The 14,052-nt window shown below is 38.7% G+C and overlaps 1 protein-coding gene across 5 annotated transcripts in view; it reads left to right on the top strand.

Moving 5' to 3' along the window:
- The window catches only part of ATG2B (autophagy related 2B), a 42,001-nt gene extending 40,384 nt beyond the window's left edge, over positions 1-1,617 (top strand). For all 5 annotated transcript variants that reach the window (XM_062495527.1, XM_062495529.1, XM_062495526.1 and 2 more), the window contains one exon: positions 640-1,617. In XM_062495527.1, coding sequence (XP_062351511.1) covers positions 640-870 — 231 coding nt within the window. In that variant the 3' untranslated portion in view covers positions 871-1,617. The remainder of the gene's footprint in view (positions 1-639) is intronic.
- Positions 1,618-14,052: the final 12,435 nt, after the last annotated feature.

Genomic DNA, 14,052 nt, shown 5'->3' with positions numbered 1-14,052 from the left:
AAAAGAAGGAAAAAACCTAAAATGTCGTGCAGATCAACGTGAATAGGACTTGACCGCTCTGCGGTTGGGATGGTTTACAATTATTCTGAGCCACGTAAACTTGATTTCCTGTGCTGTGTCTTCCATCCTTTCCTTCCCTTTCTGCTCAACCGCCTTTGCAGTAACTGTTAATTCTGAGGGAAGCAGAGTTTAAGCATAGTGCGGGATTTTAAAGACGTGAAACCCGTCTCTGCCATGACAGTGTATTGTGAATTAGAATGCTGACGTGTTTTTATTATATTTTGTATTATACTTTGTTAATTGCATCTTATGTAGTGTCTATGAAGTAAGGTGTCAGCTGAGTTTCCAGTGGATTTTGTAATTTTTTTCAATAGTTCAGAGTAACCCACAGCTTCTTCCCTTATGCACAAGATATGCTACCAGAAGTTGCATGAAATATTTACATCTCTAAGTCCATAGGAGTGTTATTTTAGGTCTCATTATAAGAACGAAATCATCTTTATATCATAGTATTGTTTTACTACAGTTATAATACAAATCAGAAGAAGAAAAATTCTGAGCAATTTAAAATTTCCCTTAAAACTAGAAGTGGTTGCTTTTTCTTTTTCAGTGTTACTGATTTCCTTTATTTTCTTAAAGGGGATTACGGACACTGCCCAAACCATCTATGAGACTGCTGCTCGTGAGCATGAGAACAGAGGAGTCACTGGAGCAGTAGGAGGGGTCCTCCGCCAAATCCCACCAACTGTGGTGAAACCTTTCATTGTTGCAACAGAGGCAACCTCAAATGTTCTGGGTGGAATGAGAAACCAGATTAGGCCAGATGTGCGTCAAGAAGAGTCTCAGAAGTGGCGCCTTGGGGAGGATTGAGATTGTAAATCTGGCTCAGCAGGCAGGTAGCAAGGCTGGAAATGCAGAAGAATGTCCTGTTGGCAGCTTTAGATGGAGCTCACTTTGTTTTGTTATGCTCATCTCAGGAACAAATGAGGTTCTCCAACTGTTACTAGCAAAACATCCAACCAAAAATATTGAAGAAACAAAAAGCAAATTGGTACGTGCTTATACTGTGTGTTACCAATACATTTGGTAGATAGTGCCAAACATAGTGAAGCATGCGCTGCCAACTCAGAGACATGCTTGCTCTGTTCCATTTACCATATTTTTCTTGGTAGATTTGACATCTGAAGCGGTAGCCTTTACAGTGCACCTGAATGAACTTTAAAGAGGTTTCCTGAGCATAGTCAAAGAACTGTCTTCAATAAAGGGCTCTGCAGATGCTCTTGACTGACTAAAGGATAAAAGCTTTCATTGTGGACATGAGACATGAGACTGTCTAATATGGAAGCAGATAAGATAATACTGTTCAGTGGTTATAAGCATCGCTTTTAGCGTGGCACTTACAGCAAGGACAAGCTTGATAACCCTTCAGAGTTTAGATTCAGTGTCAATACACCTATGAACAGAATTTGTTCCTAAATGTTAAATACCTACTTTTGTGGGTTTTTGAAGAACCTGAATGTTGCAGAAATGTTCTGTTGTGTTGCACTTTAAAGGATATGGCCTGTATATTGTGCTTTTTTTATAGTGTGAATAAAATGTAATGTGCATTATCCTTTATGTGGTTTAGAAGCTTACACAAATTATTGAAAAGAGCATCATTTGATGATGATCCTACAGAAAAGTGTCTTAAATTTATTTAAACTCATATGTAGCAACATTTTTTGTCTGCTGTTACACTAATTACAATGCTAAAAATACCTACTCTTCAGGAAAACAATTATAATTGTCACCAACAGTTCTTTGTAAGAATGAAAAATCATAAGTAAAAACATTATTTCATGATTTCATAGTTAAAAGGCTATACAGACCTTGTTTTAATCATCTGCTTTTGTTTAAAGTTGATATTGTTGTAAAGTTGCTGCTCTCACAAGGTATTCTTAGTTTAGATTGCGTGTCTTCAGTTATTTGACAGTGACTATTTGGGATCCTTTAATTGAAACTGGGAATGGGAAGACATTTTTAAGCAAAGGACAGCAAAACTTCAAAAATCAAAGTTGGTACTAACATTATTTACTATTTAATAGGTGACATGTGTCTCCACAGAGCTTTACTAAGCACCTGACATTGCACCATTTTGGAGCAGTTAAAAGTCTTGGCTATAGATGTGCAATAATGAACTTTTTGTCTTGTATTAGAAAAAAACGGATAATAAAAAGTAAAGATTCTTTTGAATAGAAAAGTACTGATTTTGAATTTTAGTAGATTAAATGACTAGCAGGTATGTTTGTTGTAGTTCTGTGCTAGTCGTAAGTGGAGATCCTGCCCATATGCCAGGTGGAAAACCCCCCGGAAGGGGGACATGAGATGCTGTTGATCAGACTTCAGTCTCAAAGGGTGATGAGGAAGTGTTTTCCCTCTTTGTTCAGTTAACCTGCCTCTAGCAGAAACTTTGCTGATGGGCCTTAAGGAACAAGAAGTGTATGAAGGAAAAAAATTGCTGCTTGTTCACACTGATACTATACTAGCTGTTCCTGAGCACCAAAGAATCTGGCTGGACAGTAAATGATGTCAAAATGTCTCCTCTGTTGGGGAGACATCTGCAGTCTGCTTTATTATTTTTCATAAAACAAAGCTCCAGGTAAATGCAAATTCCTTTATAGGGTGACTGGTGATACTAAAAAGTTTTGTTTCAATTCACTGGAATCATTGAAGTTGTTGTATACTTTGAAGACCCGGTTATTTCAGCTAAATGACTTGCTGCAAGCAGGAGGAGATGCTTTTGAGAGGAAAAATACCTGCAGATTTAATAATATAAAATATTTTCTGATGTAAAAATATTTGCTGTAGTGCATTCTTCTGTTCAGTAATTAGAGAGCTCTGCATTAGTGAGAGCTCAAAGCATGAGCATTTTGCACAGAAATGAGTTCCATGTTTTCAGTATGGCACCTCCTGAATGCCTTCTCAAGAAGTGGTGGTGGATCAATGCAAGTAAGTAGCAATGCACCTTTTTCATTGGCAATTGCTATACTAGTAATTAGCTAGGACAAGTAAATAGCTAATCCAGTTCATCCACTTAATTAGAGTACACTGCAGTAGCATAAATCTGCATATTTTCTGCCCTTCAGTCACTGCTGCAAGTAAGTGGCATTTCAGTATTCTTTTCTTTTTCAATTCTATCAAGATCTGATTGTACTGCAAGGCAATTCGAATATATTTTTATATGAGGGCATAATGTCAAGGTAAAACATTTTTGTAGCGTGTCTCTCATTGTCAGCAATACAGATTATACAAATTTATTAAATTCCTCTTTTCACTGTAAACCCCCTCATTTACTGCTTGCACTTTATTGAGCCTTTTCAGTGAAATTGATTCTAAATTTTTTGCAACATTTTATTTTGTAATGTTTTTTTTTTAATTTTTGGGTGTATGTTCTGCATTGTTGCAGTGTTTGAAGTGTTTAAAAAACTAATAAATCACAAAACCTATGAAACTAGTCTTTACATGAAGATTAGTTTGCAGAGTGTGTTTTGTAGAGCTCAGCTTGTGTTTTAAATCAAAAAGCATCATGTATGAGAAAGGATTCATCAAATGCTTTGCTCAATACTGTAAGAGTTTTCAAGCACTTAAAAAAATACACAAAATGAGATTTGACTCTGGACATATTTCCTGGAAATGGAAGCTTATGGATAGCATTACTGTATTTTTCAGTAGCTAAAGACTGGAAAAAAACATTATTCTACTCGAGTTTTTCACTCACTTTTCATCAGTTGCTATAGACATGGGCAGTTTTCATATTTGTAAAGGCTGTAAACTGGGATAGACAATGTTTTAATTCTCTCCAAATACTCTAACACTATTACTGCTGTTCCTGTTAATTTGCCCAGCACCATCCTAATAGACAGAACTGTCATCCTGCATTTTCTTAAGTACCCAGGTGTTTCAAATAGTACATGGATGAGTGCCTCAGAAGTACCTGAAAAGAAGACACCCACGTTTTGTAAAACAAACAAACCATTTTTGCTAAGGATCTTAGCAGTGACTGAGAGCAGCAAATCATCACATCGATGCAAAGGCAGCTTCCATTTTCTTTCCACCATCTCTTCTAAATCCTGCAGGTTCTCAGCAGTGCAGTGTACCCTGTGTGTACTTGCCTACTGATCAGTGTTGTCAGTGACTCACTGGATAATCCCCCGTGGGTTCATCTGTGCTTAAGGGACATGTCTGCTTCTATTTGCTCACTTAAGTGGTTGATTGTGAACATCCATTTCTTGCTTTCATTTACTGTTTCTTAATTGAGTTGCTAAGAAAGGTTTCTTATAATAAACCAAAAAGCTTTTCAGTGGTTACAAAGACACTCTTACCAAACATGAAACATACACCTGCAAATGTGATACTGAGTTTCCTTTAAATATTGAAATATATGCATTTTGTAAAACAATGAAATCCAAGAATTTTTTTAGAGTGGATGAATACTTCTAAATCTTTAAATACCCTAAATGCCCCTGCAAGCTCTGTCAGAAAGTGTGCGGGTATGTATGTCAGTTTGGGTTCTAGTGTGCAAAGTTCTTAAGTCTTCAGGCCTCATGATTTAAGCTTCTGACAACTGTTTTAAGTTGCTCTACATACTGAATCTTGTTTACAATTAAATATTAGATACTTACAAGTCAAATACATAAGTACAAATCATGCATTTGTACTGGATTTCTTAACTGTAAGGTAGCTCAGACAGAAACACGGCAATTTGTGTACATGTTTGTGTATATTTTTTACATATTTGCACTTATGGTAGTTTTGTGGTATTGTTTGTATATAGTTTGCTAGTGTAAAGAATATAATCTCATGAAATAGAAACCACTGTTGAAGGGAATTGACTAATTCAACTTGAGTTATTTTGCTTAAAGTTATTGTCCCCTCAGTATGTCCTTGAGAATTATTTTTAACCATAATTTTTATGGCATCAAAAGTATATATTTTAGTGTATTAAAATGCTGAAGGGCCTGAGTGCAAATGGGTTGTCTGTTAAATACATTTAATGGAAAATCCCCCACAAATTTGTAACAATGCAAAAATAAATATCTTAATTTGTTCCTTGAGTTGGTTTTCTCTACCTGTGAATATAACTGGCACAGAAAACAGTCTCCCAAAGTACCAGAATTAACTGTTAAAGCTAAGAGCTGTACCTCAAAAAAAAAATAAAAATTCACTGATTCTAAAAGAGAAAGTTTTAAAATTGCACGGATGTCAAAAGGTAGGAAATTAATTAAGCTGGCTGATATAATCTGAAACCAGTTCTGTTGTGCATCAGCAAAGCTCTCTACCTGAATGATCAGATTTTGTGTCCCCCATAGGCCTGTTGCTGCATTTAGTTATTAAGGATGCATTTTTTTTTCCTCTGCATTAAGTGGAGGCTTTTAAAGCTTCGTCAGTCTTCCAAACCCTGTGAAGAATGCAAAACAATTAATTCCCTTCATGAGTCTTCTCTCATGCCCACTTCACACGTGTAGTTACAAGCATCTGAAAAGAGATCTTAGAATTCTGAGTACTGGGCAGTATTGAATGCTGATGCCAGTGCCAGGTTTCTGAATAACGTGACAGGTGAAAACAATATTCTGCTGTGTTTTGTAATGATGTGATAATTTGAGGAGTGAGACGTGGTCACTGGATAAGGTTGGATAAGTATTCTGGCAAACTGACCCTTCGTTTAAGATGGGAGCCGACTCCCACCCTGTGTAACTTCTCTTCCCCCAACCCTTTTATGTTTTTAAACAAGACAAGGCCTCATGGTGGATTAAAGGAAAGTATCCAAGTTCTTTATCTCTTTGCAATACTAGGGTATACCAGGGATAATCCTGATGTCTCCAGGTTGGCCCCCAGAAGAACAGAGGAGACTAATGACACTTCAACTACCTTGAGAATTTGTGGAAAGCCACCAGGAAATCATACCAGCCCAGAGCAATATGAGCTGGTATCCTTGATTTCTATTCCTAATTGAGGTTCATTCAGGCACCAGTGTTCCACATTTTTCCCCCCTCAGTGAATTTTGTTAGCAACCTTTGAAATGTGATATTAAATAGTGGAGTATTTTCTGCCAATTCATATTTCTAGGAAATAATATCTTAAAACTCTCTATCAGAGGTCATAAAAGTAATAAAGCTGCCTTTTTATGACAGATAACTGAGGTTTCAGAGCTGTTTCATCCTGTAACAGTGATTATAAGAAAGCAGAACTTAGTGAAGGGCAACAATGAGGTATTAATAGCCCCACAGGCAAGGTAGCAATTCAAGCTTTTTAGGTATTTGTCATACGGATTTGTGAGATATCTGTAGTGTGGTTCTGTTTTCAGGCTTTTATTTGTGTATCTAATTACTTGCTCTTTAGTTGATTTCTTACTTTGTTAAGAGTGCGAGTGTTAAATTTGGCTCTTGCAGGTTGAAGATGGAGGAAGGAGGCCTCCAAGGAGGAAAAGAGATGTGAAATGAAAGCATTAGAGCAGGAGGGAGGTTACTTCAGTTTGGAGATACAGCACAGAACTCAGTAAGGTGGAGCTTGGTCCACTGTAGCTCATGAGCACAAAGATAAAACTAATAGGAGCTTTTTCCATTAGAAACCTTTAACTCTCACCTTTAGACTTCAACATTTGGTTGTTGTTTGATACTTGAGATTTGTTGGTGGTCCCAACAACTCCACGAATCTCCCAAGATGACATTCTCTCCCTTCTCCCTGATGAGTTTGAAAATGCTTCCACTTGTGCGTACAGCACAGACTCGGGGAGACCAGGTTGTGGGTTTGAAGATGTTTGACAGTTCTGCACTGTCATTGCAACATTGGCAGTCCTTGGCCGAGCGGCAGGTGCAGGCTCTGTGAGCTGAACCACAGAAGATGAATTGGTACAGGGTGTGCTCTGAGAATGCTGATAAGACCACAGCATGGGTATATATGTTTTGCAGTGCTGAGTACTGTACAGATCTGGATTCATTGCAGCTGATGGAAAGAGTACAGAGACCTGGCGGTGATCAATAGAGACATGTGCATAACACTTGGTACTATGGATGGAAAAGTGATAGAAAAGCAGAGTATGCAATGAGAGGATAGCAAAAGTAGTGCTCAGTTTTATAAGCAGGTTATTGATAGAAGTTTTTAAGTTATGATTCCCGGTATCGTTTATGTCTTCAGTAATATTTAACAGGATCTGAAACATTTCCTGGAATTATTCAATAAAATGAAATGCTTCTCCTTCATTATGGCCTGTCTCTCTGTACTCGGTGCCAGAACTGTCTTTTAGAGCCCTAAATGTATTTATTTTAGACATGAAGCTTCAATTGTTGCTCAAGTTCCATTTTCTCTTGGCCTTTCAATTACTTTGTTGTAGTGTTTACTCCTTTTCTTCTTTTCCATGCCCTTTCCATCTCTGAGTGCTTCTTTTCCTCAGAACAGCTGACAGGCCAAATGCAACAAATGTAAATGAGAGGGAGCAATTATACCAATTCCATTAGAGGAAAACCCTCTAACTTGATAGCTGAATTCTCTTTATGCCAGCCAAAAGTATTGTCCCAGGTCATGGTTTTCTGGTTTTGCTACTGTTCTTTCCTAAGAATTGTAACTTACTGGCAAAAAAGGCCCTTTTTCCTTCTCCCAGCAAGAGGTGACGCCCATTCAGGTAAACTTGTTAATACAATGGAATTTGACAATTCATTCAAAAAGGAAAATTATCTCAGAGTTTGAGAAGATCCGTTGACGTGGGATTGTAAACTGGGCTGTCTCTTCACAATATCTCACAGGCACTACAGTGATGACAGGAGGCAATTACAAGGGAGTGTGTCCCACTACATTAACCATTAATGCCTCTACATCGTTGCCCTAAGCCTCTCGTATAATTTAATGTGAAGATCCACACTGACATTAAGAGAGAAGGTTTTCAGATGCAATTTTCATCATAACCATCTTGCCTTGTTGTCCTCGACCTGAATTTTTACTGATGCTACTTCCTATTAAGCATGAAGCCACAAGAATAGTTTTAGCAAATACTTGTGAAGATGCAGAAAAAGCAAGGAAGGTTGATGAATAAAGCTGAACAGTGTTGTTACTTCTGCCACCCCTGAGATTTGCTGGTAAGTGCTTCTGTGTCTGAATTTCTTGATCAATCCGGCTACTCCAGGGGCAATCACTTGAATTTCAGCTTGCCATGCAGACAGGGTAAAGAGGCAAGAGATTTTTCAGAGTAACTTTGAATATCTGAAAAATGTTTAGGGTTTGTTTTTTTTTTTCTCACTGCAGATTTTAGGGGTAGCTATATAAACAGGTTCACTGGAGTCCTCTTTGAGTTGCTAACTAACAGCTCTTGATACTTGTTGCTTTTGCAAAACTCATCTCTGCAGCAAAGTTAAAGCAGAGAAAGGACAGTGAGGTGAGTTCACCTGCCTGAACAGAGCCTGCTAGCTGAGGAGGAAGCTGGATGTAAGCATCCAACCATCCTGAGGAGGGACAGAGGGGTTTGCTTCCAAAGTGCAGTCAGTGTCCTTTCTGTTGGTAGGAAAACAGCCTTTCTGAGCTTCCCCTGTGTTTTAGGGAACCAACCCTGAGTGCTCTGCAGTGGGTAGGGCCATCAGGTGCAGGGAGTGACAGGCACACAGCTTTCTCCTTCCTCTCTGTAACATAGTGATATCCCCCCCTTCCTTTTTCTAGGGAGTTTCTGTTTCAGCCAATCTGTGGTGTGTGTCAGGGAAGGTCTAAACTGTCAGAGAACGCTAAGCAAAACCAGCTTCTCAGTACACCTTGTTTTTACTGCAAAAACCAAATTGTTTTTGTCTTATTCTTTTAAAAAATATATATAAATCTGTCTTGATCTTGCATTGCACAAGTAAATAAATGTGGTGATGCTGGGACTCTGATTTTACACCAGCGTCCACAGAGGCAGGTGTCAGGCTGCTCCTATTTTCTCCTGTGTTCTCAGCTGCTGAAAAATCTTTTAGAAACCCACAGCAAAACTGAAAAGCTGAAACTGTATCCCTGCCTATTTTTAGCAAGGCTAAAGTGAGAACTTGAGGAGAACTGAAAGAGAAGACACCTTCAAATTCTTTACTGTTTGGAAATTGAAGAACCTGCTTGCAGTAAGGCAAAGAACTGGGAGCTTTTTGACAGAGTTTGGTTAGTCTCCAGGGTAACTTCCACATGACTGAGTCTGCTTTGCTGAAAGCTGTTTCCATCTTCACATCACTTTTCTGTTTAAGACCAAGTCCACTGTGTTAGGTTCCAAACAGCAAGAATTTACATTCCTCCAACATGTAAAAATATCTACAGAGTGTTTCTATAAATGACATCTGTCTCCATGGTGAGAAAAAAAAATTGAAACATATTTTCAGAATAGTTCTTGTTTACATAAATATTTGCAAATAATGTTGTCTTTTATAAATCAAACTTCATCTCATATATCTATTGTGGGACAGAAACTACCTGTGTGGAGGACAACACATGAGCTCTAGTCACTCAGGACACAAAATGATGGATAATTACCACTGAGATCCATGGTTGATGCTAAGGTCAATTTTAGGTGTATTATAGGTGCCTCTAGCTGGGAAAATTTACATCCCTATATGGATTATAATTGTGATTATGATAATAATATTCCATAAAGTGAAGATATGTGCGAAAATCAATAGATATTGCACTTTATGCAATGACAAAGGAAATGCTTTATAAGGCTTATCAATAATCTCCCCAAATTTTGTCATTTTCAGAGGAAGGTTTTAGTTGTTCATAATGAAATGCTGAGGTTATGACTTCAGAAGAAACTGAACATAGTGACAGAAAATACTAACAAGGAAGTGGCTCCTACAGAGGAAAATTAGGTGTCTTAGTCATAGTCATTCACAGAGACCAGGGAAAAGTCACAGCAAATTAAGTAGTCCTGTCTCCCAAGCCATTCATAACTAAGTGATGTATCTTAATGTAACCAAAACTGCATTAATTACTGACAATAAATTAGCTCCTCTTTCAACAGACAAAATGGCTAAAGGCTTATTTAGAAAATGTTTATATATCTACATGACCTCTCAAAGAACAGTGATTTGCTTTCTACAGTGGTGTTAAAAATAGTTAAACATATTGTTTAGAATGAAGAGACTCTGAAAAATGCATTAAGAATATTTGAGAACTGAAAATTCTATTGCAGTCAAATAACTGGAATCATGATGGTGCAGTGCCACATTAAGTTTGGGAGGTTTTGCTCTCTCCATTAATGGAACACATCATCATGATGCAATTTAGTGACCTGACTCCATTCATATGGTGTGATGCTGCTCAAAAAGCTTGTGTGCCATTTGCACAGTTCAGGACATGGTTTCCCTTAGTAAAATTCATGTTCCATCAGAGGACTCTCAGCCAAAGTGAGAAGATAGTGAAAATGGGAAATATGAGGAAATACAGGAAAAATATTTCTCCTGCTCACCATCTTTTGGTCTAGTCAAAGAATCACCTTATTTTGTGTCCTTGATGTCAGAGTTGAGTCCTGCACTGAAGTTTTTACCCTGTAAAGACAATACTGCAGCAAGTTTGTGCTTTCTACGGATACTTTTCAGCTCTTCATTTGAAAAGATGTTGCAGTTCACTTTTACTCAGCAAATGAGGAAATGGGGGGGTTGTTTTACAAATGTGAAGTTTTTGTTGAGATACGGTTCTACTAGAAATAGATGTTATTGTCCTCATCTATAATTAGCAAAACATGTTAATAATGATGGGTAGAAATAAATTGAATTGATGATAAAACAGTTATTTCCAGAAAAATCCCATCTCTAAGAAAGAAGCAGGAGCCATGATTTTAGCTGAGAACAAGAAGTTATATCTCTATAATTCCTGTGACATTGTGCTGTATTTTTTTTTTTTTGTGCATTACATTCAGGTCACAGAATGGTGAAGGTGTCCTTCACCCCTCTTTCCAGTAGCTACTTCATCCATGGCCTTTGGCTCCATCCATGGAGCTTTGCCTCCTAAACTGTGCCCAGATACCTGGTTTTGTGCTTACATGGTGCATTAGAACTGGACCTGGATAATTAATGGGTTTTAGTCTGGTTCACTTTCCTGATTCAACACACATCTACAGATCCCTCTATCCTGCCTCAGCTAAAGGAGAAAGAACAAATGAGTGAAGAAAGTTCACTTGGGGCAGGATACAGCAACAGAGACCTTGAAAAAATATATGGGAAACTGTGGCCTCAGCAAATATCAGTTGCCTTTATGTCTTAACTTGCTCTCTGGGAGAAATTAAAGAGAATTGACCAACTTGTAAGCAGACTGCCTGTGAGCACTTGAATCTGTTGTTATCTGTCATAGCAGGAAATGACTTTCTACTGCTTTTGGTAATGCAGTCTGGCACTTGTTTATCAAACTCATTCTCTCTGTTAACAAAAGCACAATTGAAATCTCTTTTCCTCCTTTTCTTCTCTTTTCATGAAATGTAAGAGCTCTCATTATCTTGCTGTTCTCTGGCTGTGAGGTTTACTAGTCAACACTCATATGCATGGGTTTATTTGTATTGAAGCTATGTGAATTGGCCTTGACAAAAATCTTGCATTATATGATCTCTTTTCTTGGTATTCCTTTTGTTACATTAATTTAGTAGAAAATGTCTTGATATTTAGCAACTTCCAAAAATGCTTTTTATTCTGCCTTCATCTCCATTTGTGCTGGGATAAATAATACTCTGCTATCTCAGTGAGATGACACCAATGCAGTTTTTATGCCAATTGTGATAGTAGTCTAATTGATCTAAATGTCAGATTCTGCCTGGAGCTTAAGGGGTAGTGTGGAGACTGGTAAAGACTCAATAACATTAAAATATGTAACTTGCTGTGCCTACCCCACAGGTAACTTAGTGTATTTTACGTGCTGCTATTGTTTCTACATGGTTAAACCTCCAAAAGTTTAAGTGGCCACAAAACCTGACTGTGAGTAATCTTGTCTATTGTTTAGATTTAGCAGAACAGTTAAACAGAAATCAACTGAAGTTAGCAATAGATGTAAGCATGTAAGTGGTTTTTGTAATAAAGGAAAATGTCCTTAAGTGCTTGAAAACGGATTTCATTTTCTATACAAATAACTGGAATTCACAGCAGTGTGTGGAGTGTGACACACTGAAGGTCATGAACTGTTTAAAGAAATGAATGATTCATCTTCTCTGATACCTGATTTTATGAAATGGCACTTTTGGATCTTCACCAAAATCCAGCTTAGTTTATGATTTTCTAGAGTGTGATTTTAAATCCCTTCAAACGTTCACTAACAACATGGTAAAGTGTTAGAGAACAACTTAGTTGCAGTGACTGTAGCTGGAATGAAACACCTTGAATTTCAATTCTTCTGGAAAAGCAGTAATTCATTTCTACCAGGAGGGGCTGCTCAGCAACTGTTCTTTGGTTGCAAATGAGTCCAAGGAAAAAAGCCTAGCTGGGCTCCAGATCTGTGTATGGCAGATGCTCACACTGCCTCCCAAATTTCAGGTAGCTTGTAGGAAAGGTTTCTTCCCTGTCTGTGTGTGTGCACGTGCATACTCTCATCAAGCCTCATATCATGCTCTGAAACTTCAGTCATAGCATAGAGTCTTTCACTCAATAATAGCAGTGGGTCTGATTTGGGTGTTCAGGCCACTATGCCTCAGCTTTCATCAATCTAAATAATAATAAAGCTCAATAACTAATATTATTCTTATTCTTAATAATAATAATAATAATAATAATAATAAAAGAGTAATTAAATAAAAGACCAACCTTTTCATACCATTATGGCTCTTCTTTCTTAGTACACTAACTGAATGATTTACAGTTTTGGAAGAGAAGAGGAAGTGAGAACTCAAAGCATTGCAATACTTCCAAAAAAAATCCCATGCTGTTTTTGCTTCACATTGCCCTACCCATGTACCAGAGATGACCTTACTCCTGAAACAACAAAGGGAAAGCTGCCTTAGACATCCATAACTGTGGTCTTTGAAATGTTGTCAGACTTCTTGGCTTTCTTAGATTTGTTCACAAAGTCTGCTCTGATATTTTTGGTCATGCTCCAAAGCAACCTGAGTCTCCTCACCTGCCAGCCTGGACCAGCCAAGTTCCCTGCATGGCCACTTGCTGTTGATCATGACTGCAGCCAGCTTCTGGCAAGGCAGTCACATTTCCTCAGCACCCAGGAGCAGGTGCCCTCACATATGGGCGCAGTTCTGCATCGTCTCTGTCTGAGAACTTCTCGGGTAAAGGATTTCTTGCTGTGCTCTTCCAGACAGAACACATTTGTTATTCTTGCACAATTGTCTTGGATGGTGTCTTGTCTTTGGTGTGTGGCCCTGGGTATGACTCCCTGTGATGTCTGGTCCGTAAGACACCCACCTTCTGGAGGTGCATGGAGACTGGGAGAGCTGTGCTCCTGCAGGCCATGGCTGGCCAGGCTCTAATCAAGGATGGGGCAAGTGGAAGAGAGTGATGGTGAACTTTTGTGGGAGAGCTAGGCAGGAGGGGATGTAGGTCAGTGGTGACTTTTGGCACCTTCTGAGAACAGCCTGTGTCACCTGGTGACCTGTGCTCTCCCTTGTGGCACAGAGAGGGGCAGTAGCTCTCTCCACTTTGTCCTACCCTGCTGCAGCTGTACCCAACACAAACCACTCCTCAGACACACTTGCCTGTGCTATGTTCTTGGTGGACTCTCAGGTCTGTGTACCTGTCCTGGGGCCATAAGTTCACACTGAGGGAGACCCTTCAAGTGACAGGAGCCCGTGGGGAGTGTCTGTGCCCAGACTCTGGAGCAGGGGACAGGAAGGATCCCTCTGTGAGCAGACTGGTCCAGAGGCAGTGATGACAGCCAGCTTTGAGGATAACCCTCTTGCCAAAGCTGCAGACAAGATTTGTGACTGAGCAGGGATTTGGTTCCTGCTTGACAGAGTCAGAGGTGCTAAAGCATTAGAAAAAAAGGTAGTTGTAACATCCCAAAGCTTGTGTTAGTGCGGGTTTAGTGGTTGCTGTTTGTCCACACACAGCGGGAAGGAACTTGACTGGCCAAGGTGTTAAACGTATGAAC

Source organism: Cinclus cinclus, chromosome 6 (genome assembly GCF_963662255.1).
Source record: "Cinclus cinclus chromosome 6, bCinCin1.1, whole genome shotgun sequence".
NCBI lineage: Eukaryota > Metazoa > Chordata > Aves > Passeriformes > Cinclidae > Cinclus > Cinclus cinclus.
Note: the sequence above shows the minus strand (reverse complement) of the source record. Positions and strands in the feature narration are given on the sequence as shown.